Source organism: Musa acuminata, chromosome BXJ1-7, assembly GCF_036884655.1.
Source record: "Musa acuminata AAA Group cultivar baxijiao chromosome BXJ1-7, Cavendish_Baxijiao_AAA, whole genome shotgun sequence".
Classification (NCBI taxonomy): domain Eukaryota; kingdom Viridiplantae; phylum Streptophyta; class Magnoliopsida; order Zingiberales; family Musaceae; genus Musa; species Musa acuminata.
The window spans coordinates 42224451-42249176 of record NC_088333.1 but is presented as its reverse complement, the minus strand read 5'-3'; the positions used below and the strand labels follow the sequence as shown (position 1 = coordinate 42249176).

The 24726-nt window shown below is 40.0% G+C and overlaps 2 protein-coding genes across 2 annotated transcripts; both read right to left on the bottom strand.

The window, feature by feature from the left end:
* Window positions 1-223: 223 nt before the first annotated feature.
* On the bottom strand, window positions 224-7653 carry LOC135679522 (putative leucine-rich repeat receptor-like serine/threonine-protein kinase At2g19230). Its single transcript, XM_065193374.1, has 13 exons — window positions 7206-7653; window positions 6556-7123; window positions 5911-6413; window positions 5506-5644; window positions 5345-5416; window positions 4165-4236; window positions 4000-4080; window positions 3091-3260; window positions 2703-2929; window positions 2262-2388; window positions 1763-1831; window positions 1476-1665; window positions 224-847 (listed from the first exon to the last, which is right to left on the bottom strand). Exons 1-13 carry the CDS (start codon window positions 7309-7311, stop codon window positions 403-405), a joined length of 2769 nt encoding a protein of 922 aa, XP_065049446.1. The 5' UTR covers window positions 7312-7653; the 3' UTR covers window positions 224-402.
* A 358-nt stretch (window positions 7654-8011) lies between these two features.
* LOC135679781 (uncharacterized) lies at window positions 8012-24144 on the bottom strand. The gene is made up of 26 exons (XM_065193765.1): window positions 24025-24144; window positions 23188-23749; window positions 22156-22634; window positions 20928-21063; window positions 20755-20826; window positions 20188-20259; window positions 20028-20108; window positions 19531-19703; window positions 19135-19394; window positions 18629-18755; window positions 17738-17806; window positions 17467-17653; window positions 16850-17273; window positions 15712-15904; window positions 14917-15484; window positions 14356-14834; window positions 13922-14057; window positions 13774-13845; window positions 12586-12657; window positions 12433-12513; window positions 11154-11314; window positions 10778-11040; window positions 10273-10399; window positions 9995-10063; window positions 9709-9898; window positions 8012-9179 (listed from the first exon to the last, which is right to left on the bottom strand). Exons 1-26 carry the CDS (start codon window positions 24098-24100, stop codon window positions 8729-8731), a joined length of 5580 nt encoding a protein of 1859 aa, XP_065049837.1. The 5' UTR covers window positions 24101-24144; the 3' UTR covers window positions 8012-8728.
* Between the last annotated feature and the right edge of the window lie 582 nt (window positions 24145-24726).

Genomic DNA, 24726 nt, shown 5'->3' with positions numbered 1-24726 from the left:
CTCTTGCACCCATGATAAATTGTTTTCCTTTTATTTAGACGAAAAGTTAACTCGTGAAGTTTAAGAAGCAGTCGCTATAGCGATCGATTAATCATCCTAAATGAGTCTTCTTGTATGGATCCAAGGTGCAATCTAATCATCATCCTAAATGAGGTTGCAATCTGAACCTCATTGTCTTATGATGCATTGATAGTCCAACAGAGCTTTTGGAGGAGTCTCAACATTGAAGCAAATGGTAAAACACAGTGGGATTGATAAATGAATACATGACTACTAAGATTTTTAGTGACAGTATAGAAATAAGTTTGAACTTAAGGCGATACAACAAACTACAAAGCCATACTAACTAAAAGAAAGCTTCTGGGAAGTGCAGAGATCCAAGATACAGAATACTCGGTGGCATTATCTTGCGGCTGGAGAAAACCCCACGAGGTATTGTATTTCATTTGTACTAGTCTGACTTATTCCAGTATTTTCTGCATCCAGGTTCTTGCCGCTCATAGATGGGAGCTCAGATGTCTCACGAGTGAGCTCGAGTGCCAAGCTCTCCTTAAGATCCATCAAAACATCAGTCATTGTTGGCCTTTGTTGGGAGGTTCGTGATGTGCATTTAAATGCTATATCAGCAGTTTTCCAGATGGAATTCACTTCATATAGACTCTGCAGGTTTGCATCAACAATGTCCTCGATATTCCCTGTCGCGAGTCTTTGGTGCACCCATTGAACTAAACTAGCATTATGCTGAGGATGTCTTAGAATAGGAGGTTGGCCAGTGATGAGCTCCAATAGAACCACCCCAAAGCTATAGACATCGCTCTTCTCGCTGAGTTGGTAGGTGAAATAGTACCTGAACAAGTGCCAAACCATACCAGATTAGCTTCTTGTTTCTCATAAGATATTTTGTGAAAGTTGATTCTCTACAGATCATATAGAATCTGAATGAAACAGTGTGGCAGAACATTAACACAGTTCGAGAATGATAGTAATTCAACATTATGATCCGTAGATCTGGACAGACCGGTAATATTTAGCAGTGTCGGATTTCCACAATAACCTTGGATATTGCTGGGCATACCAAATTGAAAAATGATTTCCAGCATATCACTCCAGCAGCCTTATAATGATATCAATTGTCATTTTCCAGTTGCATGATATTCGAAATTGACTTTGGCCAACAGCTAGGACAGTGATAGAAGCAACAAAAGTGGAAGTAGGAGTTGTAATTTTCAAAGATGGGAACTCAAATCTCTAGTTGTATACTCTTCGGATAATTTTCTCTCCTTTCCAATCCATATATGCTGTAAGATGTTAATGCAGTTTAAGTCTTATAACTTCAGATGCATGTATGCAGATTTCTTTTGTTGTTCCCTATTTTACTTTCATGTCTTGGTGTCAAGTTTCAATATCTAAAACTCTCGAGATAAGGATATAGGTAGGGAACAATGAAAAAGACAAAAGGGGAACCCATGACGTACTCTGGATCAAGGTATCCTGGTGTGCCAACCACAGTTGTGGATACATGACTGTCGGCATCATTCTGAAAAGCCCTGGACAAACCAAAATCTGCTATCTTGGCTTCTAGACTGTCACTCAACAGGATGTTTGTGGTCTTCACATCTCTATGGACTAGTGGTGGTCTGCAACCCTTGTGCAGATATTCCAGGCCTGCACATCATTGAAATCCAAGATTGTACAATGGGGAGAAGAACAAGAAGCCCTAGGAATGGGCTACTGGCATAAGTACTGTGTATCAGTGCCAAACCTTGTGCAGCTTCTACTGCAATCTGAAGACGCTGTCCCCAAGTCAAAGCGGTGACACTGCTGGACTTACCTACAGAAGACAAATAAAACAGCCATGAATCAGTTCACAGAAAGCTCATTGATGAAACATGCACCACATAGTGTTTTCTATGCAGGATCTCACTTCAACTTTCTATGTAATGAGGCCTTTCTTACTGCTCACGTGATGAAAACACAAAGTTGGCGTAAAATGTGGAAAATGCTGTATTTGAATGCAAAAAGGCGAAGAGCTTCACCAGTATTTAAATGGACTAAATAGCAAACCATTGAGCCAAAGCTCAAGAACACCTCAGGCCAGCATTGTAACGTCCAATTTGCTTATTTTTCATGAAAGTGAAATCACAGTTTTAAAGAATTAAGAAACTAAACAACTGTTGTACCTTTAGAGATCAGAGCAGCACCTATTACAGATCATTCTAGTTTCAGGTTAGATAATGACTTTAGGATGCATGGTACAATACCTCTAAGATGATCCTGTAAGGTTCCCAAAGACATGAATTCGTAGACCAGCGCCAGATGATCTCCATCCATGCAGTAACCAACCAAAGAAACAAGGTTCTTATGATGAATCCTTGTTAAATTCTGGGCCTGTACTGAAAACAGAGTTGTTAGAAGCAGAATTTAGGAAAGTGCTATTATATGCATCGATATCTTAAGAAACGGAGGAGTATGATCAATAAAGTGTTAGAAATTTTCATATTTAGACCACCAACATATTCGATGACATCTCCTGCACAAATGGAAATCATTGCTACATTTTGTTATCATTTTACAAGACACTCGAGGATGCAAATCAAGGTCCAATAACCAACATGCCGTTAATTTATCTCCTTAAAAGAGTACTATTGCTAATCTGAAAGCATCTATTATATCACTCATCTAAGAATGGGTGAACTCATTACCTCAGCTAGAAACTCTTTAGTGCCTTGTGATGATGAATGAGAGCGCAGCTTGACTGCAACTTGAGTACCATCTTCTAAGAAACCATGGTAAACAGTACCAAATCCACCTTTTCCAATGTCATTTTTAAAGTTGTTGGTTATTTTCTTCAACTCCTCGTAAGTGAACTGTCGGTTCTCAAGTTGGAATGGGTTATCTCGATGTCCTCTTACTAATTTGGAGATTTTACCTGGTCCCACAGAGACACTTGTTGATCAGCATTTCAAGTATAACATGGTACCATAGGTTGCAGGTCAAGGAGGGATCAAGTAGCTAATGCTTGTCCATTTTGTGTGAACCATTTTAATGGCATGAATGCAGAAAACAATAGTTGCTGCATGAAAAACATACCTGTTGACTTTCTCAGTTTCCACACGAAGAATATGACCCCCAGAAGTAGTAGCAGAGCAATTAGACAAAGAATCACAACAACTACTGTTGAGATCTTCTTCGATTTACTTTTTCCAGGAGTTGCCTCACAAAAAGTTGCATAAATACAAAGATTTCGATTGCCATCATATCTAGCATAAGTTTTGAAATATGACATCAGTATCTGTCACAAAGTAATACATATTTATCCACACGATAGTTAGTATCCTAACTGAAAGTCGATTTTTTTAGTAAGCAGAAACAAGAAACAGAAATCTCTGGATCCATAACCTTAACCTCAACCTCTCTTACACTTATCACCCTTTTTCTTTTATGCACTGCAAACTTCTTTTTCAAATATCTCGTTTAAGAATATCAACACATTCATAGTTACTTTGTTTCAGAAGTGATTCAAACTGGATTTTCTTCCTTCCAAACAAAGTCTAACTAACTCTGCAAATAACTTTTATGTATGGGACACAATTTGGTACCAACAAAAAATTGAGGCTACAAAGTTAATGCACAAACACAAAGATGTTTTAGTATTACAAAAGGTTATTGTGAACAACTTGCAAGTTGAAGCAATAAGCACCTCGATCTTATGTTGATTTTACAATGAGATTAGGGACCAAACCTTAATTTTATAATTTGAAGCATAATATAAATGCATCAATCAAACAAATAATAAAAAAAGACTGTACTGGGTAAGCTGCTTAGCACTCTTTGACCCAAGTTCAGGAAGGTATCATCACAAGAGGTGAAGACCTGCATTTTAACAGGTTCTCCTCTTTTTATTGGATTAGCCCAGGGCTTTCTTCATGGACTAGCATGGAAGAGTTTAATAAGTAAAAGGAGTTCAAACATTAAGAGAAACACTAGAGATAGACCAACCGAAATGTCAGTGTCCCTGCATCTGATTTTTGACGTAAAGAAGCAGGAATTTCTCCACTAAGATCGTTTCCTGACAGATCTCTGCATGAACAAACAGCAATAATTGTTAAGATCATATATCTTCTTCTCTATCATGAATCCAAACTAAGATGTCGGAATTCTCACAAGACACGAAGCGATGGCAAGTTTCCTAGATCATCAGGTATTGATTCCGTCAGATTGTTGTAAGATAAATCACTGAAATGAAATATAATGTATGCAAGTTATTTTTTTGACCTTATATCGAAATGAAAGCAACTAAAATAAATGAAAAAACAACAAGTGATTAACAAATTTCAATAGCATTAGCATTCTAATTAAGACTAGCCGACTGGATATAACCTCCATCCCGGCTCATCATTGTGAGTAAAAGTTAGCTTGACTCATGATTGTTGAGTACAAAGGTAGCTGATCTGCCACTCTTGGAAATTATATTCTACCCATATCAAAAAAATTCATATGACCCGCTTCTGCCTTCAGATTATATACCATTTTCTTCAACAATATGACCCAGAAATTCCTGGGCTTAGTTCGCTCAACGGGTGTATAACACAGTAGGTGCCGGTGGCACATAATAGGCATATAGTTGATGCAAGTGACTCCACCAAAATCTTCTGGTAACCTGGATTTCAATATACTCATAATGCTTTTATATTCAAAATCAAACTATTTCCTGTTCTATGCTATAAAGCTATGGTCTAGAGTATCATACTGTATCTTGTGAACCCTCTGGTACGTTCTCTGCCAAGAAAAACAATACAAGTGCAAGACCCACGTATCATATTCCATGTGTGTATTTCAATTATTATCCAATGCACATGATCTCTTGACTAGATTTGAGATTTGAACATAAAATTCTTCAGTTACGGATAATAAAATTTTCTATAATTCCACATCAATCACTACCATCTTAAATCCTATCATAGATAACTATGATTATAGTTCAGAGTTAAGATGAGTAGAAGATAATTGACATCCAGAGGTCAGATGTTCCATAAAATATATAAACAATGTCAATTGAGACAGGTAGAACACTAAATGAGGATTCATGTGACACCTTATAGAATTTATTTGTCTGATATGGTAATTGCTTGCGGTTAAGCCATCAGATTCAGAATTCCCACATCATAATGAACTGCGTTATAATAAGATCAAGGGCGTATATCCAGCTTGTTGTTGGATAATCTCTTGAGCATTAAGTTCGACACTAAGGCTAATGATAATAAAGAGCAGATAATTTCCAAATTGATCTAACAGGAATTGTAAAAGAGCAAACATAGAAAAGCATAAAGCTAGTAGCACTTACAGGGACTCGATTCTTTCGAGCATCGCAAAATTAGGGGATATCGGGCCATTTAATGCACTTGAAGACAAATTGCTGTAGAACATTTCAAGCATACTTAATAATTTTGTAGATTGATCTTCCACATCGTGTAATAGTTTATTAACTTTAAGTCGAAAACTTACATGGCCACGATCCTTGTTAGGTCAGTACCAGAGCTGCTACAGTTCAAGCCTTCCCAAGCATATTGGCTTGGAGTACATGGATCTCCCATCCAGTTTCGTTTCACACTATACTGAACCCTGATCTTGTTGATTTCGGCAACTGAGTCCCAAAAGCAAAATCATTAGATTTCAATTCCAGACATGGAAATGACATGTCTTTGCTTGATAGAATGATTGCACAGGGTAATTCAAAGGCCTAAATGGATTCAAGGCATGTGATACTGTAGTCACCAAGAAATTGGGGAACTAATTTAGTTCCTTTATGAAGATATGTGGGAACTTGACGTTGATCCGACCAAACCGAGATTACTCAAAAACACTACGAAACCCTAAATCCAGCGAAGAAAGGTGGAGACTACAACATACCGTCGTCGGAATCGGTCAGGTTGTTCTTGAGATGCATAAGCGTGTAGACCTCGAGCGCGTTCAGGATTGGGGGAAGGGAGGACGGGTTGGTTGAGTTGAGAGCCCACTCGTACCGCGGACTCGGGGTCAAGGGGCGGTTACCGTTGTTTACGGTGTCCGACACGAGCTGGGGCGGCTTGTAGTCGCTGGACAAGTTGCGGCCATTGAGGTAAATGTTGAACGCCCGCGAGTTGTTCGGGAGAAGTTCCGAAAAGAGGAGGTTGGCGTAGAACTCGTTGACGGGGGCGCCCGAGTCCGCGAAGTCCCAGTAGAACTCCAACTTGTTGGAATTGAGGGGGACGGCCGCGGTTTGCATGACCACCAGCGGCGGCTCGACCCGATCACCGACGCTGTTCGTTACGTTCGAGGCGGTGTTTAGGGAGTCCAAAGATGGCTGGAAATGGAGCCTCTCGGACCAGGAGACGAACGGTTCCCACATCCGATCATACCGGTCCTCGGGATACCTGCATAATGGATGAGTCGCTCGTCATCATTTCATTTCCTAGCAATATAAATACTACCTACTTGAACACAACACGCAGCTCTCTCTCTCTCTCTCGCTCTCTGTGAAATCAAAAGACTTCACGTCTGAAATCTGTCACCTACCTTATCACGTCGCTCGTCGTGGTTCCCAAGTCGAGTCGAACGAAGAGGACGAGACTGGTGGTACCGTTTAGAACGTCAGTATAGAGGGCCTCGTTCAATGGCCTCAACTCCAGAACAGATATGAAAGGGGTGCCGGAACCAGTATTTATCAGGCACACTGACACGGAATCGGCCAGTAAGTAGACGACGACCTCAACGGTGTAGGCTGTGGATGCATCCGTGATGTTCACGGTCTTACAGAAATTGACGTCGATGTGGAGGTCAAACTGCAGCGGCTGAGCGCCACTGCCGGCGCTTCGCGAGCCATCATAATCTCCGTGCATGAAGGTTGCTCGCACGAGATACGCCGTGTTCTTTTGCACCGTCGTCAGGGTGTAGCAGTTTCGAGAGCCACTAGGGAAGCTTCTCAGGGTCTGTAGTGGTGTTGAGACCGAGTTCAAGTAATTGGATGCGATGCTGTGACTCTCTCCGGCGCTTATGTTTCGGTCATCGGAGGTGTACTCTATGTCCGTGCTCTCGACTTCATAGCTGGAGTTTGCGGCGCCTCCACAGTCGAGGCTTATGAAACCTGCAGAAGACGGTTTGCTTATGATATCGTACAAGGAAGGGAGAAGAAAAGAAGGGGTCGACGTTTCATGTTGCGTGCTTGCCATCGGTGCTGGTCTCGCTGGGCAAATGATGGGCGACGGCGGAGACGCTCAAAAGAATAAGAACAGAGAACCAAAGTGTCATCTCCGACGATCCAGAGCGGCTCATCTCCCCGCGCGATGATCCTCCTCTTGCACCGAGCTACGTCGGATGAATGGCCTTATGCGGTGCTTTATGCTGCTGTCAAGCTGCGGTGGCGGGGTGTGGCCGGAAGGAAGGAAGAAAGAGGATAAGAGGCGTTGTCTGAGAGAAGCCTAAGCGCTCTCTTCTCCTTCATCAGCCACATGTTGCGGCAACACTATGTTAAACGTCGGAGTACGAAATTAAGGGAGACGAATTCAAGTCAGCCATGGAAGCTTGGAAGTGGCCCTCTCACGGGTCCGACAGCATGACCAGGTGGCAAGGAGGACTTCCATGACCGGAGGAGCCCAGAATCGTGCAGTACAACCGTTCACGTACAAGCGAAGTGAATCATGCAGTACAACAGTGACGATAACATTATAGGCACAAAAACATGTGCATAAAGATGAAAACAGTGATGACGAAGAAGATGATGGTAAGAACAACAGCGACGACTAAAGAGGAAAAGTCTATATGATGTGATAAAGCTGTTTATTAAGTAATTATATATATATATATATATATATATATATATATATATATATATATATAATACCCATATATTCTTAGAATAATCATAATAAATTTAGAGGACATTAATAACATTTATATTTTCAGTTAACGGTTAAAACAACAGTTAATTGCCGAAGATAAATACTAATAACATATAAATGGTAAAGAATCTTCCTTCGCCTGTCTTTATCTCTCAAAGTCACTGAAATATTAGAATCTACGACTCAGTCCGAAGACTAAATAGATGATGAGAAATTGAGGCCACATCACTGTTGAAAATGATTTTGGTAGATGGGATTCAATCCCTCCAAGTGGACGTTGCAAATTGGTTGGACATCATTCAATGAATGGACATGACATGAAACATCAAATCACCCTAGAAAACAAAGCGTTGATAAATAGCACACCTTTTTTTCCTCCATCAAAACATCATAATAAGTCAAAGTAGCAGTGCCTCCTACTGACTACCAAACCATCAATTCAGCATTTAAAGTTGGAAAGTCAGCATTCGAAAGGCTGTGAAAACTTAATTTTGCATTTTCAATGTTTTTAATCCTTATTTTATTTCCACTCCAACACATAACTTTTTTTTTAATATGTTTAAAAATAAAAAAGAAATAAACATTTAAATTTATTCTAAACATAATTAGAGATATTAAAGCTTACCAATACAAACTCATGAGATCACATTTAAATTTAAATCCTATAGGAGCCACTTTGATCAAAGAAGCATTCTCTCTGTCCAACTTGGTGAACTCTAATAGAGAGAATGGTGGAATGAATGCCAATCTAAAATATGGTTCCAGAAAGCAGATACCAGTCTTCAAAGATCATATTATTGGAGAGACATTGAAAGGATCAAACCTCGACTTTTAGTGATCACAAACTGAAGTCACCTTGCTGATGGAGTGAACCTTGGGAACTGTTCTACTTCAAACGCAGAGGTCTGGCTTCTTTCAGATGCGTTTTGTGTGTGTGGATTCCAGTTGCTTGTTGTGGATGGGAACTCAGTCCTGTAATAAGCGCTCTCTAATGCAAAGCTCTCCTTCAGCTCCATGACGACGTCGGCCATGGTCGGCCTCCTACGGGATTCATGCTCTGTGCATCTCAGTGCTACATCAGCAGCTTTCCAAACGGAATTTATATCGTACCCTCTCGTCAGCTTTGGGTCGATCACATCCTCAATATTCCCGTTGTTAAGCTGTTGGCGTGCCCATTGAGCTAAACCAGTAGCATGGTTACCGGTGGCAACGATAGGAGGTTTTCCGGTCATCAGCTCGAAGACAACCACCCCGAAACTATACACGTCACTCTTTGCGCTGAGTTGGTAGGAAGAAGAGTACCTAAAGTAGAGCAAAAGCAAAGTCAAATTAGCTTACATCTAGTTAAAATTCTTTCTCCTAATCTATATAAATAAGAAAAATACATGTTAATGCATTTAAGTTAAAGCTTCATCAGTACAATCTTCTTCTTTCTATTTCATTTCTATCAGTTATAAATACAAAATGCTACGAGAACTGAAATCAAACAAAAAAGAGTATGCATCAGAGAATGTAAGTGGCAAACCATCAACACTATGTATGTGATTAATGGTAAGACCTCATTATGGATACAAAAGTCGAGGAAAGAAAAGAGTATTCCGCATGTCTAAGCTGAAAAGATTTGTATATCAACCTCTGATAAGAGGATGAATATAAGTTTTCCAGTATATCCTTTTGTCAGCCTCATACGACTTCGACATCAAACAACATTTGCCAAGGGACTGGTGGATTAATTTACGTCGATCATCGCTTTGGTATCGGAGTTTTTTATGAATCTCAAGCTGTGTAGGAAACGAGGAAAAAGAAAAGGGAAGGAGCAACCATGACTTACTCTGGATCGAGATACCCGGGGGTACCAACGACTGCTGTGGATACATGAGTATGGTTGGCATTGTCGAAAGCCCTTGACAACCCAAAATCTGCTATCTTGGCCTCCAGGCTTTCACTCAACAGGATGTTTGCGCTCTTCACATCTCTGTGGACTAGTGGTGGTTTGCATCCCTTGTGCAAATACTCCAGTCCTGCATGTTGTTGAAGCACATGGATGTAGAACAAAGAGAACGACAGAAAGCCTTATGGATGGGTCAGGTGGATTAGTGTATGTATTAGTGCCAAACCTTGTGCAGCTTCGACTGCGATCTGAAGACGCTGTCCCCAGGTCAAAGCAGTAGCACCGGGAGTTTTACCTATTCAAAGGCAATTAAATCAAACATCACTGAAAATAGTAATGATGAACTGGATAGCAAATGTTTAGCCAACTTGCTTTTTTACTTTGTCAATTGAAAACATTTGTGGAAAATAAACGAAACAGATTGCACCATTTATCGAAACAGGTAGTAATTACAAATAATCCTACTTTTGGGATATAATTGGAAGAAAATGCATGATTCTGAACCTTTAAGATGATCTTGTAGGGTTCCTTGTGACATGAACTCATAGACAAGCGCCAGGTGTTCTCCATCCATGCAGTAGCCAACCAAAGAAACAAGGTTCCTATGATGTATCTTTGCCAAGTTCTGTGCCTGTAATAAGAACCTGATTTCTTAGATGCAGAATTTAAGAAGAAGAGCATGAACCTTCGACGATGTACAAACAAGAAGATAATGTTGGAAAAAGCAGAATTAGGATCCATAGGCTCATTATCATAAATAAAAAATAGCAAGGAATTTGACAAATAACCAAGAAAATATCTAGATTTATGCCCTGCTGCCATGAGATGAGATCACCTGCATTGATCACTACATCTTCACTGGAAATCACTGCTTCAGTTTCCAGTGATTTTACAGTATACTCAAGGATGCAAACCACATTCTGGGTTCAACATAATGTTAATGATCTAAGAAAGCTACTGCTAGTTTGAAGCCAACTACTGTATCACTAACTTGGGTCAAACTAATTACCTCGGCTAGAAACTCTTTGGTGCCTTGGGATGATGATTCAGACCGTGTCTTGACTGCAACTCGAGTACCATCTTCTAAATAGCCTAGGAAGACAGTACCAAATCCGCCTTTGCCAAGGACATTTGTGAATTTCCTCGTTATTTTCTCCAGCTCCTTGTATGAAAATTGTCGATTCTCATGTTGAAAAGGATTCTCTGGATTGACTGTTGCTGGTATGGAGAAGTTATCAATCATTGGCCTCGCATGGATATCTTGTGTTGATCCTTTAATGTGAAACACAGAAAGTGGGATTAAGTATGAGCTTCCTAGGCATGCCTATGTTGAAAGTGAAATGGCACTAACATAGAAGCAAGGGTTTGCATCAAGAAACACTTACCTCGAAACTTTCTTACTCTCCACACAACAAATATGATGACTACAAGCAGTAGAACCACCACCACAGGAACCACAATGTAAGTCACAGTCATGGGTGTTCCACTCTTCTTCTTTGATCCATTTGAAGTTCCATCAGTACCAAGATTAGGATTGCCTTCATAGCTAGCAATGAGTTATGCAATTTGATATTAGAATTTAATATATAGAAAAAATGGGAGTCTGACAAACGAAGCAGAATGCAGTCTAAGGAAATTGTAAAAAATGTAATAACAAAATGCAGGACTCATGTATATGTAGTTAGAGTGAGTCAGCTCATTTGTTTCTCACTTTCTTGCACAAACATAGAGATCCCATAACAAATGCTGCTAAAAGGCGGGCAAGTCATGAGACTCCCATCAATGCCAAAAAGCGAAGATCAATGTACAATTGTACATAACCAACTTCAAAGCCATCAATTTTCTCAATCTTATTGTGATTTGTCTATCTGATCCTCCATACAATATTCAACGTAATAGTCAGATGAATCTTACATCTTTCATCTTCAATCCTAATCCTACCCTTATACTACAGTTAGTTGATCAAGGCTATCATACCGCAAACTACTCAACAAAATTGTTAGATATTTAAATTTGAAGTAATGATGCTCTAATATGCAACCCAAACTCCAACATAGTCTTTTTTTTTATATTTTCTATATTACAGAACTCCATCTTTGTTTTCATGTTAAGTATACAATCTTTAACTCAGTGCAAAATTAGAGTCCTTGGCATATATAGGATCTCCACCATACGAAAAGTGAGTTTAAAATGTACAAATTGTACCTAAGCATACACAGCCGTATACCAAGAAAATGCTTGTTCATTATATGTTAAAAAAGTTCTAATGTCTTATAAGGTTAGACACCGGTGAAGAAGATTACTAAAAATGTAGTAGTAGTATTAGAAACAATTGATGCGAACATCTAGTAAGGGGAAGGGTGAGGACCTTGAGCTTCAATTTGCAGACACTAATCCTATCTTAAACATCTTATTTTTCTATTACTCAAGGCTAACCTGAATGCATTAATCGACAACAGAAATAGGCACCAAGGAAGTTGCTCATGCACTTCTAATGCAAGTCCAGGAACATGTCACTGTAAGGGTGGCAAACCTATATCGAACAGGTTTCTCTTAGACTTGAAGCTTTCCTTATGGCTCAGCCTTAGTACAGATCAGTTCAATGTAGGAGAACATTATCAAGGATATCATTGCAGCACCATAAGGTCTAGAGAGAAAACAAACCTAAATGTCAGTGCTTCTTGTTGTGATTTTTTCAGTAGAGAAGCAGGAATTGACCCATTAAGATTGTTGCCTGTCAAATTTCTGCAGAAAATGCCAAAAATTAGAGCAGCCAAGTTTTTCTACTATAATGACAGGAATGTTAGCAATCCTTACAGGACTTGGAGTGATGACAACGTTCCTAAAGCATCAGGTATTGGTCCTGTTAGGTTGTTGTAAGACAAGTCACTGAAATGGAAAGTCACATATGCAATTAGTTACTCTCTTCAGAAATATCAGAATAAAAGGAATTACAGGAAATACATCAGAACCAAACTAGTTGACTACGATATTCTACCAGGACCAAAAGTTTTATCATTGATCACCTTCATAACATGTCATTAAGGGACATCGGTGCCACTATCGTTGGGTTTAGCATGTTCAACATGTCAATTGGAACATCTAGCAGTTGTGTACAAATTAGGTAATTACTTGCTGCAATGAAATACATCAGAAATCCTATTGTGACAGAGCTTCTTTCTAGTAATACCCTGTTCTAATCAGAATTGCTAACGAGACAATTATCGGTGTATATTAATCTATTATACCATTGTGTTTGAGTTGAGAATTTCCAAGATGATGTGATGAGAGATTTCCTTTTCATTTTGGAGACCTTCATTATCGGTATGTCAAGGCATGTTTTTAGGGAGGTCGATAAGGTTGGCGGATGGCTTGCCGACTTAGGGAGATGTAATAAGTTGGATTCTACTTCGGTAGACTCAGTTCTAAGGAGTCACCTGTCTATTTTTCAACTGTAATCCCTTTATTTTTTTGTAACTTGGCTCCTTAAGTCTTAATAAATTTCTTTTTTCAGACAAAAAAGATACTTGACAGGAAGTTTTAAAAAGTAATGAATATAAATACATCACATGATAATAGTAAAATATTTCGATTTGAGATGAACCATATACATTAAACTGCTAATTATTAATATATAATTCAATCAGTAGGATGTCAAGTCCACATACATGCACTAATTAAGTAGCTTATTCGATGCAACAGTTGATTATAATTAAGGCTCTATAGTTATGTGAAAGTTTAACGAAACACTAAATACAATATTTGAAGGTCTATATGTCATCTATCCAGCTTATTTTTGGAACATCTCTTCGATAGAACACATGAAAAATAATTGTATGGCAAATTCTTAACCGAACAAAAAATATTGCAACTCAATGACAGACCAAATTGCATCTATTCAATAAATTGATGTAGCATTCATCTTCAAATTCTAATCCTCAGACTAAAAAAAAAAGGGGACATATGGAGTGCAAAGAGAAAAATAATAAAGCTACTAGCACTTACAGGTACTTGATTTCTGTGAGCTTAGCAAAAGAAGAGGAAATAACTCCAGTCAATGCACTCGAAGACAAGTTTCTGCAGAACATTTTTGTCAGTCAGAAATGATCTCCAGGACCATTATATTTTCTTTGTTTTCTAATGGAAAACTCACATAGCTATGATCCTTGATGAATTGGTTCCATAGCTACAATTTAGGCCATCCCAAGGGTATTGTTTTGGGGCACATGGATCACCCATCCAACTTCTCTTCACTTGATGTTGTTCCTTGATGGCATTAATGGCATCAGCTGGTTTTCGAAATGATCAAATACCAAACTTCAAGTCATTACAGTGTAATGGCATGACATTTGCTTAATAAAATGATCCACAAAAGGAAATCGAAAGTGCTGAAAGCATGTTCTGCAAGATATCAACAAGTTCTGAGAAAGATCAGGCGAAAAGCAGAGGACAACTTCGGACCAAACATGTCCGGCAATACGAGTCATTGGAAAAACACCAAACACCTTTCGTGCAATGCGCAACAGGGAACACTTACGAGATATGTGCATGCAACGCAATTTCTCATCCAAGAAGGGAAGAACATACCGTCTCCGGAGGCGGTGGCCGCCCGCGTGAGATGCATCGCCGTGAAAACCTCGATGGCGTTAAGGATGGGGGGCAGGGTGGACAGGCCCGTGGAGTTGAGGGCCCACTGGTACTTGGACGCCGGATCCAGGGGGCGGGTGTTGTACAAATAGCTCACCGACCCGTAGGGCGGGGTGTAATTTGTCTGCAGAACGTCGTTGAGATACACGTTGAACAGTCTCGAGGTGTTGTGCTCGAACTCGGTGAAGAACAAGTTGACGTAGAACTCGTTGTTTGGGACCTGCGCATCCGCGAAGGTCCAGTAGAACTCCATCTTCGGGCTGTTCCCCGAGGGTGTGGCCGCGGTCTGCATGACGGCCGTCGGCGGCTGGAACAGATCCTTCTCGCTGTTGCTGATCGTTTCGGTGGTTGATATCTCCATCCACGCGTCCGGACTCGTCCATGGCCACCATATGCGATCGTAGGGGTCATCGGGATATCTGTTCATCAACCAAAGCGCGAAAAGAAACCGAAAATAACGTCAAAAGAAGTCAACCATGAAGATTCTGTAAGATTCCTTACCTCAACGCTGAGCTATTTCTCGAAGGTCCGACGTTAAGGCGAGAGTAAAGAACCAGACTCTGCGAGGTGTTTGCAGAAGGATACATGACATCCACAAGCGGCCTCAGCTCCAGTGCAGATATGAAGGGAGTTCCCGAGCCCGTATCCACCAAGCACACCGACACAGAATCCGCCAAAGCAACGGCCACGGCCTCGACCTCGTAAATGCTTGTCGGATCACTGACGTTGACCGTCTGCCAAAAGTTGACATCCATGTACAGATCGAACAGCAGCGGCTTGACGACGTTCGCACGGTTCAGGCCGTCGTAGTTCCCGTACATGAAGGTCGCCCTCACGATGTACTTCCGGTACTGAATCACCGGCTTCAAGACGTAGCAACTTCGGGAAGCGTTGGGAAAGCTTCGCACCGTCAACAGTAGTTCGTCGAGCGAGGAAGACACGTAGTTTGAGGCGACTTGGTGATTGATCCCCGTGTCCGTGAACTGGTCATCGGATACGTAGAGTATGTCGGTCTTACCGTGGGTGTAATTAGTATTGCTGGTTATGCCACAGTCGATGCTTATGAAGTCTGCCAAAAGACGAGATGATGATTCAGGCGAAAAGCTTAAGCAGAGAGATGCGACATGATCTTATCATCTACTTGCTAGCAATTAGACGATCACAACAAGTCCTTAATTTGAATCACAGCCTGCATAGCGTCATAACCATAACACTATCGAGGAAACCATAAACTAAGGATTCAAAATGACAACGTAAACATCTTTATGATTAGCTTTAGACAAAGAGATGGATCACCTCGACTGTCTTGGCCATGAACTGTGACAAGTACTGCTATCTCCAACAGAAGAAAGAACCAAAGAGCCATCCCTCTCGTTCCCAAGCTGAGATGATCCCTCGGTAAGCTTCTGGCAGAGGGAGACGACTTCATACTTAATACTTCGTTCTGGGTCAACTCCTCCATCCCACGAAGAAGAAGAAGGAAACCACGTTAAGGGAACGAAGGTATATTATACTTCAGACATATACTTCGTTCTTTTGGCAAGTGGTTCGACTCAAGTGGATGCATGATTAATAACATCTGTATTAGATTACTTGTCATGCCAGATTTTTCTGCGAATAATAAAGTCCACCGAGCGTATGCAAGACGTGTTCAATTAGCAAGAAATATAGGTGAGATTTTGAGATCGTAAGATGACGGTGTTCTCGACAAAGTCAGATGCGTTGACATAATCTGGCCCGTGGTTTCTTCTCAAGAAGCGTGACGGACATTAAGATTCGTGCATCGTTGCATCGTAGCTAGTGAAGAAGATAGAGACCTCTACGAAATGACCTTCTGACTTGGTGGAGGTCAACGGACGTTTAGTATATCTCTTACCGTTATCCGCTGGTCTGATGGCTGTTGTTGTAGGACAATGCACGAAACATGCCCTGCAGATTCTTCCTAAGCCATTTGTGTCAATGTCAGTCATGCATGCCACGCATGAGCCAATGCCTCTCCAGGAGAATGTCAAATCCTACAGGATAGCTGAAGGATTATGAATTGTATTCTTATGTTTGAGAAGTAAAGGTGGGCGAAGCCGAAGGGAGAGAGAGAGAGAGAGAGAGAGAGAGAGAGAGAGAGAGAGGAGGAAGAAGATAAGGCAGAACGCTTACGGGGCGGCGTGGAAGAGCAGATGGACAGAGTATTATTATCCACAAGGATCAACCTGCACTGTACACAAAACACAGCGTATCGACAGGGCACAGTAGCCTTCAACATGGTTTCGGACAATTCGAACCACGCACATCCAAGATTCACCCAGAACTTATTTAGCTTAGTGTTTACCGTACACTCATCAAAGCACAACATTATAGTACATATCAGTCTCTAAGACAAAATTAGAGCTCAATTGAACGTAGAAGTACGCATCATCCCACACAGCCCATGGTTCTATCTTGCTGATGGAGAGAACTCCACAAATCGTTCCATTTCTATAGTGGTATTCTGGCTCGCCTCATTGGTTTCTGCGTAGATGTTACTATTGCTCATGGTATCATGAGGACACTCCAGTGCCAAGCTCTCCTTCAGCTCTGCTACAACGTCCGTCATGGTGGGTCTCTGGTGGGAGGCTTGTGCCGTGCACCTAAATGCTATATCAGCAACCTTCCACACCGAATTCACGTCGTACTCCCCCTGCAGCTTGGAATCGACGACATCCTCGATATTCCCGTTGGCAAGCCTTTCGCGCACCCGTTGAACTATATGAGCATTCTGTCTGCCTATAAGAATTGGCGGCTCAGCTGTGATGAGCTCCAACAGGATCACCCCAAATCCGTACACATCACTCTTCTCACTGAGTTGGCAGGAGATGTAATACCTGAACAAGCACCAAAGCACATCAGAATTAGACTCACTGTCATGGTTCACTATATATGTTACACGACTCATAATCACATAAGTTCAGCCGTGTGGATGAGAAACATTCTTCCTGTTCTTAGTGATAAATTTTAGTGACATATATATCTATATGGGCCAAAATAAAAAGAATAATGAAACAGTTTGTTACGTACTCCGGATCAAGGTATCCGGGTGTGCCAACCACTGCCGTGGGCACATTAGTAACATCATTTTGGATAGCCTTGGACAGCCCAAAATCTGCGATCTTTGCCTCTAGCTGTTCACTCAAAAGGATATTTGCAGTCTTCACATCCCTATGTATTAGTGGTGGTTTGCATCCCTTGTGCAAATATTCTAGACCTGCACATCATGGAAAACTGCTAATGTAAAATGAAGAGATACACAAACAGCTTAATATTGTGCGTTGCAAATTTGCTACCAAACCTTGTGCAGCTTCAATTGCGATCTGGAGACGTTTTCCCCAACTAAAAGCACTGGCATTGCGAGTTTTACCTGTCGAAGAAGACGATTACAATAATGCTTTCATCACTTCACTGGAAGTTTACTGAAAATTATGTAATACAGAGTGCTTAATTCCTGTTACAGTTGTCAGTTTGACGCTCAAGACAGTAGTGATGCCTTTCTAGTAATCAAGGCATAAGAAATTGCTGTGCGTCAAATGTGAAAATTGCTGCATTTGATTGTGGAAAGCAGCAAGGGTGCACTAGCTTATCAAGGTATTTTACATAGTTTCATCAGGTTCTAAAGTGGATAGAATGTCATATAATCACCATCAGGATTTTTTCTTCAGTAGAACTTTCACTTTATGTGAATTTTCCTTTTAGTTTAAGATATAAGTTTTTAAGTTGCTTTCTTATGACTTACAAAGTATGAGGAGGCAACATCTCTTTCTGCCAAAGAACAAATTTTGTGTCAATTTGTCATATAAGAATTCTACAGATGATCTTCTATAACTGTAACCAAAGAAAACTGAAACAAGAAAATAATTAAAATGTCACCATTTCCCGCGGTCTATGCCATCATGTTGATGAAACCTTCTATAACCACAGGTAGTATAGTAAAATCAAATGATCTTACTTTTCCTCAAAGAAAAATGGATCTAAAAAATGAAATAAATGGCCAATTTACCTTTTCTCAAACTGCAAGATGCATAAGGTTGATATGCTAACCTATAATTTGCTTATGTTTCACTCAAAAGCTGCTATGAAAATGAACCAAACAGAAATCCTATTCTTTATAGAAACATCAGGAATCTAATGTGCGAAATTCCAATTTCAGGATGCAAATTCAACAATGAGATGCACAATTCATAACCTCTAATATAATCCAGCAGTGTTCCTTGAGACATGTACTCATAGACAAGAGCCAGATGATCTCCATCCATGCAGTAGCCAACCAAAGAAACTAGACTTTTGTGATGAATCCTTATCAGGTGCTGCACCTGCAAACAAAACCAGATTTGTCAAATGCAGGTCTTAAAAGAAGCTGACCCTCAATAATGGAAAAGCTATCAATGTTGAAAACCTGCCTTGCATTAATGGGCTCTAGAAAATCACACAATATGACGAATAAATTATCAAGAAAGTACCAAGATTCACTGCCTGCTACAAAACAAAGCATCACCTGTATTGAAGAGTATATTTCCATCGGAGAAGTGCACTAGTTAACTAACATTCTAATGCATATTTGAGTTTGCAGACCATACTCCAGTTACAAATTAAACTAACTAATCCCTTCAAAAACATTATACGGTTAACTGAAAGACATCTTGTAAATTTAAGATCTATAATCTGTTAGGGTTGAAATAGACAAATAGTTACCTCAGCTAGAAACTCTTTGGTTCCCTGCGAAGATGATTGAGAGCGTGTCTTGACTGCGACTTGAGTACCATCTTCCAAATATCCATGGTACACAGTGCCAAATCCACCCTTGCCAAGAGTTCTTTCAAAGTTGTTGGTTATTCTCAACACCTCCATGTACGTAAACTGTCGATTATCAAGTTGCAAAGGATTATCTTGATGACCCTTTACTAAGTTGGACAATCTTTCCTTCTCTGGCTGCACCAAGATATTTGCTGACCCTTTCAAATAAAACATGATAATTATAAATTGTAGGTTGTATGGGAGTGATTAAGTAGCTAATGCTTGCAAATATCTGAGCTAGTATGCATCAAAGACATGAATGGACAGTTATAATTTGCTGCAGCAAGCACTTACCTTTTGATTTTCTCATTCGACAGAAGATAAATATAGCCACAAGAAATAGCACCACAGGAACTAGACAAATAATCACGATAATAGGTGTTGCAATCTTCTTCTTTTTTGATTCTGTGTCCGTCTTTATCTCACATGAATTTCCACTGGCGCATAAATTTTGATTGCCTTCAGTTCTACAGTAGAATTATTAACTTGATATTAGTATTGGTTAGCAATTAGTCTATGTTTCTTCTTCAAAAAAGTTAAAGTTTAAATGAAATAAACTGTTGCATTATTACTAGAGATTGCAGTTTTAGACCGAAGGACATGTTTTAGGTGCAGTGGCATTGGAAAAAGAGAACAAGGTGAAACCCAAAGCAAAAAGAACAAAAATTCAGTTATTACCATCACCACCCTTAAACTCTATATTAAACCTCATTTTTTGCTCCAAAAAAAAAAAAGAACTCTATGACAGATGCCTCTATAACTTCATAAGTAGGATAACAAAAGAAACAGACCTAAGTATCAGCAACCCTTGCTGTGATCTTTTTAGTAGAGAAGCAGGAATTGGCCCAGAAAGATTGTTGCCTGCCAAATTCCTGTAGAAGGAAACCAAAAGTTAGCGGGTCAATTTTCCTTTTCATTGCAAATCTGATGAGAAAGAGTAGCAATTCTTACAGGACTTGAAGCGATGGCAAATTTCCCAGAACATCTGGCAAGGATCCTGTTAGGTTGTTATATGACAAGTCACTGACATGGAAAGTCACATACATTAGTCATTACTGATTTGGAAAGTCACATACGTATGTGATCACTGATTTCCACCTCAAATAGAGACCAAGAGAAAATAATGCATCGCATAGTATCAATGATCCATTACACTAGCCAAATTAATATGGCACATGATTTAGACTAGCCAACTTAATACAAGTCATGACAAATGGACAGTCATGCAACAACTAATTTTTTCCTCTAAAGTAAAATTTGATTATAGTAAAGATTCACATAAGTGTCAAATTTATAGCATTCCTATGTAGTATCTTTGGTCAAATATGTCATTTACACAGATTATTCTGGAATCACCTCTTTAATCAAACACTTCAATGAGATTTTAGCCAAATTAAAATGTAAATTAACTTCTTAACATAGAATTTCTAAGTGGTTCAAAAATTCCTAGTCCAATTTTCTTATGCCAGAACCAAATGAGAGAGCAGATCAAGAATAAACAAAGCTACCAGCACTTACAGGTACTTGATTGTTGTGAGCTTGGCAAAAGAAGAGGAAATAGGGCCAGTCAATGCACTTGCCGACAGGTTTCTGCAAAACATTTTGGTCTTTTAGACGGTGCTCAAGAATTTTCTTATAAACATGATCTTCACATCATTGCAATTCTCTTCATCTTTACGCTGGATACTCACACATCTGTGATCCTTGGTGAATTGAGATCATAGCTGCACTTCAAGCCATCCCAAGCATATTCTTTTGGGGAACATGGATCACCCATCCAGTTTCTCTTCAGTTGATATTGTACCCTGACATTGATAATGGCATCAACTGATTCCAAAATTATTAGAAACCAAGCCAAAATCACTAAGTGTAGTGACATATCATTTGTTCAATAAAATAATTACTAAAGTGTGTAATTTGAATAGCAGATTTAGTGCCAGGCAAAAGATACAAAATAATAAAAACAGGGATCAAAAGAAAACAAAAAATAAACTTTCACATGATTATGAACATCAAGGTATCAAATATCTCAAAGCATGTATTTCTCATAATGTTTTCGGCATGTAACATTTTTTTTTCTTCAAGGTGTACTTTTAAGTAGACTCCGTTTTTCATATTATAATCATAGCCTCTAAACAAACATATTATTCCATGTATTCTACAATGCATCCACTTCAAACACAGGATTCTGTAAAAGATATTTCACTAAACCACATGATCTATTACTAACGATGATTGCAAACCAAACACATGATCTTATAGAATGGTAGGATCAAGTACTCTTTCATCATCTACATCTACCTGGCATCCGTTTTGTTAACCCTGTCCAGCTTTAGTAAGATCATCTCAGAACACTCATGAATCCTCAAAAAATAAACTTGCAGCGAGTATGACAAAAAAGGTAATGTTATAATATGGTATGAAGGCATTTTATAAGCAATTCCCATTATTCATAATTTTCTTACAATCTAAGATTAATGGCTCTCCTGTTAGATTAAATATGGTCCAAAGGCCTAAAATGCAATAGCCCGACTAATAAGCATTAGAAAAGCCAACCTGTGAGTGGCTGACAAATTTAAGGTTCATGAACTGGTCAGTTGATGTCAGTAATCAGAAGCCTATACAAGAAAGCCAAATTTAGGCTCAAACAGGTTTTGAACCTAGAAGATGAGAATTCTCTGATGATTAACTAGACACGGGAGCTTGAAACCGACACCAGAAAAGGGAATATTAAATTTTAAGATCAGTTTACCACTTGTAAATCAACATCATATTTCGACCCTGCTCAAGCATTTGTTCGAAGAAAATCTATTGGCGAATTTGCCCTCTACTTGTGCTGACAATATATAATGTCATGGAAATGATAATTATCATGATGTGCAGCTCAAGTAAAAGGAAATAAGAAATATCCTAACGTACCGTCGTCAGAGTCGGTCGGCGTGTTCTTGAAAAACATCGGCGCGTAGACTTCGACCGCGTTGAGGATTGGAGGAAGCGTGGACAGGCCCGAGGAGTTGAGAGTCCAATTATACCGCAGACTAGGAGTCAGGGGGGTGGTGCTGTATATGGCATCGGACATGAGGTAGGGCGGGGTATAGTTAGCGTACCACTTGTCGCCATTGATGTAAATGTTGAACGCCCTCGAGGTGTTCGGGAGAAGCTCCGAGAAGTGGAGGTTGGCGTAGAACTCGTTAACGGGGGCGCCCGAATCCACAACGTCCCAGTCGAATTCCAACATGCTGGCGTTAACGGGCACTGCCGCCGTTTGCATGACAGCCGACGGAGCCTCGAATAGATCATTGACGTAGTTATTTACAGTGAGGTTGGTCGATATGGAGGACCAACCGACCAGAGCAACGAAGGGCAGCCAGATGCGATCGTAGCGGTCGAACGGATATCTGTTGATCATCACCACATCACAAGTATATCGTACGGTTATCTTTTTTATTTAAAATAAATTATCCTATTATATATATGATGGATGGAACTCCAAATACCGTCAATAACTATGATGAACTCATTATGATTCTAATATATAATAACATATTTTAACTTAAACTAGTTAATATTATTAATACTTAATCATGATAACTTGAGTTTTTGGATGAATTTTAGTGGAAATATTTTAATATTTAAATAAAAATAAATTTGTTATATCAAAATTTGTGAGAACAAATATATTATAAAAAAACTCCTCTTTTTTTTTTTTACCTAATATCATAAATACCCAAAGACATACTCTTCCCCTTTTCTTTCCCTTTCTTTTTCCTATAATTCGGTCTTATAATATTTTTACAACGTTATAGTATTTTTTGATAATATAAAAAAATACTGTAATATAGACAAAATATTTTAAAAATATAATCAAATCAAATCAAATCAAATTCTACGAGTAATTTGAAAGAAAACAGAAATATTTTGGTGATCAGCAGCTGTGATGCTTCAGCTCACCTCAACAAGTGATTCGTGGTCGGTGCCAGGTTAATTCGCAAGGACAGGACCAGATTTTGCGTAGCATTGGCGTAATAATAGACGGTGTTCTTGAGCGGCCGTAGCTCCAGTGCAGATATGAAGGGAGTTGCAGAGCCAGTCTTTACCAAGCAGACCGATGCGGAATCAGCAGAAGCAACAAAAATGGCCTCTGCCCGATGAACATCGGATGCCTTGGTGATGTTGACGGTCGTCCAAAGGTTGACGCCAAGGTGAATGTCGAAGAGGAGGGGATTGCTGGGGCTCGCTCCGTTCAGGCCGTCGTAGCTCCCGTACATGAAGGTGGCTCTCACCAAGTACTTCTGCTCCGGCGTCACCGTCAGTGCGTAGCAATTCCGAGATCCATTTGGAAAGCTTCGAAGAGTCTGTAGTTGTTTCTCGAGCGAGGAGTCTACGTAGTTGGAGGCGATGGTGTGGTCCGTCCCTGTGTCGATGAACCCGTCGTCTGATACGTATGGTATGTTGGTGGTTTCGTCGGTGTAATTTGTGTTGCTGCTGATGCCACAGTCGATACTTACATATCCTGCAAAAGATGATGATAGAATGAAGATTGACCACTGTGATCGTTAGTGAACATTTGCCGAGAGATTGCCGAAATCGTTTTCAAGGAAGTGTCGTGAATCATATGACATTTGAGGGAGGCATCAAAACTGACATGAATCAAGGATCAGCTACTGCCTAAATGCATGATAAAATCATCTGGAAACGTATATGCCATCATTTGCTAGAGAACTACTGAGAATAAATAGGAAGAAACAACATCAATATCAGATTAAGCTTCAGGAGAAGCTGGATCACCGTCAGTAGTAGGCAGCTGTGCGTGAACTGTGCTCAGAGACGCGATCGGCAGAAGAAGGAAGAACCAAAAGGCCATACTCCACGAGCCAACACCACCCAATGCGCGAAATCAGATTGCCGGCCATCTCCTGCTTTTGTAGAAGAGTTTGGTAGATGACCTGATCGTGGACTTTGGCCAAGCCCTTCCTCACCAGCTCTTTGGATTGCTGGCTTCCTGCGGACACGCTTCGGCAGAGCCGAGACACTAAGCATGATACACGTGTACATAAAGCGTGCGGGTTCCACCTGAAACGATTGAAGCATTGGATGCTTAAGAGCTGCAGCTGTTACAGAGTAAAGTAGCAAGAAATGGGGTTGCTGATCTGGCCTTTCGCATGCGTAACAGGACACAGATGTCAAAGTCAATGGTTTTATGGTAGCGTCCAATGCATGGGAGTCTGAAATCATAACCGAGTAGTAGAATGACTTCGTCGTAGCTACCTTCTGACACGGTCTTCAAGCAGCGACAGGAGGGGAAGACGGCGCATCTTTAGACGGATGTGATTGCGACTGCAAGGCAGGAAACTAATGAACAGAAGATGATGATATCACGGAGAGCGAGTATGTTAATGTCACTTGCAATAACCTCCTTATAAAAGGAGACGACATTCACAGATCATGATACATTATTTGCAGGTAAAAGATAGGAGTAGGTAATGGAAC